The sequence below is a fragment of the Gossypium hirsutum genome, chromosome A11 (assembly GCF_007990345.1).
Source record: "Gossypium hirsutum isolate 1008001.06 chromosome A11, Gossypium_hirsutum_v2.1, whole genome shotgun sequence".
Classification (NCBI taxonomy): domain Eukaryota; kingdom Viridiplantae; phylum Streptophyta; class Magnoliopsida; order Malvales; family Malvaceae; genus Gossypium; species Gossypium hirsutum.
In genome coordinates, this window is record NC_053434.1 from 11237972 (window position 1) to 11244721 (window position 6750).

The window sequence follows — 6750 nt, forward strand, 5'->3', positions numbered from 1 at the left end:
TGACTAATTTGAAGATTTATCCTAAATATATTTGCAATGTCTTAGACTTTATTAGGATATCTTTAATGTTGTTAATTTGATGGTGAAGACTTGCATATGTAACATGGACTAAGAGTTCAACATTTTGTTCCTCCTTTATGAATTACTTTTATGAGTACATTTTTTTTTGAAAGTAAAATAAGTGAGTGACTTGGATTTATAGAACAAAGATTTAAAAGGATTTTTTTTAAAAAAAATTTAAAATTTTAATCAAATCATATAAATTTAGAATACACTTAAAAATATTATTTAGGACATTTTTTTTATAGGATTTGAGTTTAAATATAAACTAATTTTTACTATAAATTAATAGTAAAGTACGTAAAAAGTATTTATTTAAGCATTTTCATAAAAGTTTAATTTTTATATAATGCTCAGCAGATTAACATTTAGGTTTAAAGATATTTTATATTATACCGGTTAAAAAAAGCATTAATATAATTTATAAAAATAAAAATTAATACAGTATTTATTTCGATAATAAAAGTAATAAACTGTTGTATAAAAAAAAACTGTTTAGTTAATTAAATTAGTTAAAAATTACATAGAAATAAATTCAACTTATAATAAAAAAATAAAAAAATAAATTGTGTTTTATTTAATTTTAAAAAAAAATAATGACTCAAAAAAAGCACCTATTACATTGAAACAGCCTTTTTCTTTTTAATAATACTCAACTAAGCCAAAAGACCATAGTTTTTTCAAAGGGAAATTTATAGTAAGTATAAATAAAATAAAATAAAAGGCATGTTATAGTAACAGTCACAACATTTTGACGTTGTTATTAAAATAATAAAAATAAAAATCTCAGTATTTTCAATTTCATCTTCTCTTTAAAGTTTTTACCCTCCAAAGCATTTGAAAACCCCAAGAAAGAGACCCTCCTTGATGAACTAAACTTTGATTCTTCTTCATCAAAAACCAAATCCCGATTTCCTTTTTTTTTTTTCTCTTATTCTTTTAATATATCTCTCAAAACTAATGCCTGCATTTTCTCTCCCTCTTCTTTTTATTCTCACTTCGTTCTCCTTCTCCATTTCCATTTCCCCCCTCCTTTATTAAACTCAGTTAAAATATACACATATATATATTACTAAATTTGTTATTGTATAGACTTATGCTTGATTTTGAACGGTCGTTGTGCGGCTGCATGATTCAATCGTGGGAAGGGTGATGTCAATCTGGGTTTTGGTTTTAATTTGTAGTATGGGTACTTTGTCAGATACCAAAACAAAAGGAAATCTTAAATTTTGGTGTTTTTCTTTTTATCCGATGCGTTCCATTCACTGTCCATTTGCTCCCCCAGTAGATCTGTTTTGCTAGGTATGTTCGATCCACTGGTTTATTCATGCATCAACTCCCACTCTTTAAGGTCAGATCGTCACATTTTTCTCTCTTTTCTACTCTTTGCCTTTTATGCCAATAATTATACCTTTTTCAGTTCGGATTTTCTAGGAAAGGCTTGGGTTTCTGTTAATTTTAGCTGCCAAGTTACTGATTTTTAGGATGCTAAGTTATCTGAATAGTGATAGGGTGGTTAAGGGGTTTATTGGGTTTTGGGGTTTTGGTTTGAGTTCTTTTGTTTTGCATTTGCTTTTGGTGCAAAGTCATAGGAATCCTCCCAATCAGAGGTTTGGTCTTTAGGGGGTTCCCCAATATAGAAGAGAGAAATGGGTAATGGGACTTCTCGTGTTGTTGGTTGCTTTGTGCCGTTTAATGGAAAAAGCGGAGTTGATTTAGATTTTCTAGAGCCCTTGGATGAAGGCTTAGGCCATTCATTTTGTTATGTTAGGCCTCCGATTTTTGACTCTCCTGCCATTACTCCATCAAACTCGGAGAGGTTTACCGTTGATTCAAGTACCCTTGATTCTGAGACGTTGAGTGGGTCATTTAGACATGAAACCATAGAGGATTCCTTAGGACTACAAAGACAGAGTAAGAGTTTTCCAGAAACTACATTTAAGACCATCTCTGGTGCATCGGTTAGCGCGAATGTTTCTACAGCTAGAACTGGTAACCAGATCGCAATGTTTGCTACTGATGTCCAAGAGCCTGCTGCATCATTTGAGAGCACCTCCTCTTTTGCTGCAATCCCTTTGCAGCCAGTTCCTCGTGGTTCTGGTCCTCTGAACAGCTTTATGTCTGGACCTCTTGAGAGAGGGTTTGCTTCAGGGCCTCTTGATAGGGGAGGTGGTTTTATGTCTGGACCAATTGAGAAGGGTGTGATGTCTGGCCCCCTTGATACTGCTGATAAATCCAATTTCTCTGCGCCACTTACACGTGGTTGTAGAAGACCCCATTTCCAGCGATTTATGAGAAGTGTTAGCGGACCAATGAAAAGGACCTTTTCAAAGCATTCTATGGGGTCTGGTTGGATGCAAAGATTCTTGCTGCACCCACTAACTCGATTGGCATGGCATGCTAAGGAGCCCAAGCTTCGATCAGAACCCTCTCGGAATTGTCTTGAAGGGGGGCCATCTGAAGGGGAATACGGGAGCAGTCGAAACTTGCAATGGGCTCATGGAAAGGCTGGTGAAGATAGGGTTCATGTTGTGCTTTCAGAAGAGCAAGGATGGCTGTTTATTGGGATATATGATGGTTTTAGTGGTCCTGATGCTCCGGATTTTCTGATGAGCCATCTTTATAAAGCCATAGACAAGGAATTGGAAGGGCTGCTCTGGGATTATGAAGATAAATCTAGATTTGATCCATTAAAACCTGAAATATCTACGAGTAGAAACCCTCATGCCAGTTTTGAGTGCAGCAAAGAAAATCAGTCAAATTCTTGTTCAGATCAAGAAATATTGTCTAGCATAGGAGAATTGCTTAATCAAGAAAATACTAAGGGTCAGTCTTCTAATAATGAGATAGTTGAGGAAAATGATGATGTGAGGGACAAGAAGGAACAGGATTTATCTAAGTGTAGAAAGTCCACTTTAGGGGCTGAATGTGAATGTGAATCTTTTCCACATGCAAACTTAGCTGGTCAAGGCAGGAAAAGCATGCGGCTGTATGAGTTACTTCAGATGGAGCCATGGGATGGTCAAGGTTATTTGTCAATCTCACAAATGGATAGACAAGGAAAAAGTTCTTGCAATTTTCAACCGCTTTCAGATAATTTAGAATGCATCAACCCATCAAATTTCAAAGATGATAGGTCTAACATACAAGGTGAAGATCCTACCACTTCAGGAGAAGATATTGGGGTTGGGCTTGATTTTGATAATCAAGGTGCTGCAACTGCTGCTACCATGTCAGGGCAAAGGCATAATACACGAAAGTCCTTGATTGGTTCAAAGATACGGAAAGTATATCGGAAGCAGAAGTCATTACGGAAGAAGCTTTTTCCTTGGAGCTATGATTGGCACAGAGAAGAGATTTGTGTGGATGAGAGAATAGTTGAATCTTCAGGACCTATTAGGAGGCGCAAGTCTGGAGTTGTTGACCATGATGCTGTGTTGAGAGCAATGGCTCGGGCGCTCGAAAGTACTGAAGAAGCTTATATGGAAATGGTGGAAAAGGCTCTTGACATAAATCCAGAGCTTGCTTTGATGGGATCATGTGTTCTAGTGATGTTAATGAAGGACCAGGATGTATATGTCATGAACCTTGGGGATAGCCGTGTGATTTTGGCACAGGAAAGACCAAATGATCGCCATCCAAATCCAAATTCTGTGAAGGATGATTTAAAGTATAGAAACAGATCTAGAGAGTTGCTAGCGCGTATGGAACTGGACAGAATATCAGAGGAGTCTCCTATGCATAACCAACACGGTCAAGTTAGCATACTGAATAAGAACAGAGACATCTCTATCTGCAGATTGAAGATGAAGGCGCTCCAACTTTCCACTGACCACAGCACAAGTATTGAAGAGGTCCGCTATTATTTTATTCACAAGCTCAGCTTCAATTATACATATAATAAATTTTTATGTGTTGGACTTGTGTTGATATCCATCATTGTTATGCCCTTTGTAAAATGTGATTTTTTATTTTTAGGTGACAGGAATTAGGGTACATTTATGTGAGGGAGTTGCGCTTGAATTTAGAGTGATATAAATATAGCAAAATGTTTTAAGCATTACTATATCTAATTTTGACAATTTGCATTTTAATATCAGATCAGTCAAAGACCTTTGTTTTTGTGCTACTTGTTGGATATTTTGATCTTAACTTGGATAGATTCCATTTTAAAGGGCACTGCTGCTAGGCATTATAAGTTGATGAACTGAAAAACGGTGGGTCATTTTCTCACATGGTGAGCTTACCCTCCTTAATTTGCCTTGGCCTGGTTGTGAATGTCCTAATCTGTGGATATGTACTTAATCTGAATGTCAAAGATAAATATTCACTATATTATTTGCCAGGATGATATCTATAGGTAAAACACATCAAGTTCATATATATGAAAAAGAAATAAATTCAGTTGTTGTTTAGGGAATAACCACCTATTCTTGATTGTCTATGACAGGAAATCTTAAGAATACAGGCGGAACACCCTGATGATGACAAAGCCATTTCAAATGATAGGGTGAAGGGGCAATTGAAAGTCACTAGGGCATTTGGTGCTGGTTTCCTGAAGAAGGTTGGTTGAGCTCGGATCTTTAACTTTTATCTTCATTGTTTTTCCTTTTGGCTTTTTCTTTCTCGCATTTGAGATTTAGTAACAAGTAGAAAACGTATGATGCTTTTGTGTAAAAAAAACTACAACCTCACAGAATTTCTTTAGTGTTCTTTTGCTTGTTGCTCTCTTCTTGATCTATTCTGTAAGCAAGGCAATCCATTGTACAATTTATTATTTGATTACAACTAGAATTTTAACAATTAGCAAGCTCAATGAAGTTGATAATTATTTGTGTAAAATCTTATTTGGATGCATAAAATTGGTTGTCATTTTATCTGTGGCTCTGAAGATATGAGATGATTTTGGGCCTGTCATGGCAATTTAAGAGAGTAGGTAACTGATTGGCAAGAGTTGATATGCTAAGTGGTGCAAAATATGTATTTTAATATAGGACTTTCTTTTCAGACATGCACCATGAGGCAGGTTTATTGGTTAGGAAATTTTGTTTGTGCATCTGTCGGCAAATTGATGGTTTAGGGTATCCACTAGAAATCTTATACAGTGTTGCCGCTTCATTTAAGATATTTATATATGTTGACACATGCCTGCGATTGTGCACGTTTCCACAGAACTATTGCATGCCTACTGCTTAAACTATTGGGGACAGTATAGGCAAGTTCTGTGTGCACTTTTGTGTTAAATTAAATTTAAGTTCTCACTGAGAGGTCATTACATCAATGGTTTCTACCTACCTCTCCTAAAATAACCTCTGGTGATCTCATCAATCCTCTTCCGGCAGTTAGATATTTGAATCACTAGCTTGTTACCGAGTTTCAGTTACTGTATTGTATCTTAAAAAAGAAGATGCTTAAGCTGTGTGCTTTGAAAATTTGGCCAAAGGTTTTTTAATGCAAGTTAATAATGGTCACTCAATTATAGTAGTTTCCTTCATTGCGATTGGAGACTACACAACTCTATAGTGAATTAAAACATGGATCGAGTTGGGGAGTGCAAACCTAAATGCTTTATTTGTTGTCTGTCTATCTATTTCATTGGTTTTGAAATGATTTGTTCTTTTGTGGATTTCACTTGTCTTCAGCCAGCTTGTAATGAAGCTCTGCTAGAGATGTTTCAAATTGATTATGTGGGAAATGCTCCTTATGTTAGCTGCATCCCGTCTGTTGTTCACCATCGGCTCTCCCCTAGTGACCGATTCTTGGTACTATCATCTGATGGACTTTACCAGTATTTCAGCAATGAAGAGGTTGTTGCCCATGTCACATGGTTTATGGAAAATGTTCCTGAAGGTGATCCTGCACAATACCTTGTTGCAGAGCTTCTGTTCCGTGCTGCAAAAAAGAATGGTATGGTTATCGAATTTACTGTCTATTCTTGTGGTTTGGTGTAGGTGCTTAATCAAAAAGGGGATGGATTTAATTTCTTCTGGCGTTCTGAATCATATGAATGCAGTGTACAGAAAACCATGATTTGATTTGAACATCTGTTTTGCTTATATTTTGCTGATGGGAATTTGTTGATTTATGCAGGAATGGATTTTCATGAATTGCTCGACATACCTCATGGAGATCGGCGTAAATATCATGATGATGTTTCTGTTATGGTTGTTTCTTTGGAGGGAAGAATTTGGAGGTCTTCTGGATGATTTTTTTTTCTTCTTTTCTATCCCTTTTTATTTTGGATCACCGTTTGACTACTTTTTTCAAGCAAGGGTTGAAATCAATGATGCATTACAGAAATGAATGAGAATCCTAGTCTCACCATTTTCAGATATGTTTAGTTGCTAACCTTTTTACGTGTTTGGATAAATTGCTATTCAAATATGCAAGAACTGATCAATTGCACATTGACATCAGTTTTCTGCCATTAATATTCCACAAAAGAAGCATTTTTTTTTCTCATCTTTAATGTCTACTTTCATTAAAGCCAATATGTAGCTAATTAATTACTCTTAATGATCTTGTAAAGCTACTGAAGACAATTCAACTACCGCCACAAGCAGAAATCGATTTTATTCCTCTAAAAAAAAAAGGAAAAAAAAGAAGAAGAAAGTTTAAATAATGTGGTTAGTTTAATCCTTTGGATAACTAAATTCAAAATGATTGATTAATGATACGGTTTTCCAAGTG

At 35.6% G+C, this 6750-nt stretch overlaps 1 protein-coding gene across 4 annotated transcripts; it reads left to right on the plus strand.

The window, feature by feature from the left end:
- The first annotated feature begins 856 nt into the window (after positions 1–856).
- LOC107912286 (protein phosphatase 2C 32) lies at positions 857–6394 on the plus strand. 4 transcript variants are annotated; one of them, XR_005904841.1, is made up of 4 exons: positions 857–3914; positions 4161–4297; positions 4511–4624; positions 5703–5831. XR_005904841.1 is itself a non-coding variant. In XM_016840388.2 (4 exons), exons 1-4 carry the CDS (start codon positions 1710–1712, stop codon positions 6264–6266), a joined length of 2700 nt encoding a protein of 899 aa, XP_016695877.2. In that variant the 5' UTR covers positions 857–1709; the 3' UTR covers positions 6267–6394. The 4 variants fall into 4 exon arrangements, 2 of the variants coding, with proteins under 2 accessions (XP_016695877.2, XP_016695878.2); XR_005904842.1 differs by having other exon boundaries at positions 5707–5725; XM_016840388.2 differs by lacking the exon at positions 4161–4297 and adding an exon at positions 6151–6394 and having other exon boundaries at positions 5703–5967.
- Positions 6395–6750: the final 356 nt, after the last annotated feature.

Coding starts and splice junctions, on each gene's coding strand:
- LOC107912286 (XM_016840388.2), top strand. CDS start 1,710: ATGGGTAATGGGACTTCTCGTGTTGTTGGTTGCTTTGTGCCGTTTAAT. Junction 4,625..5,702: donor GTGCTGGTTTCCTGAAGAAG/GTTGGTTGAGCT, acceptor ACTTGTCTTCAG/CCAGCTTGTAATGAAGCTCT. Junction 5,968..6,150: donor CCGTGCTGCAAAAAAGAATG/GTATGGTTATCG, acceptor TGATTTATGCAG/GAATGGATTTTCATGAATTG.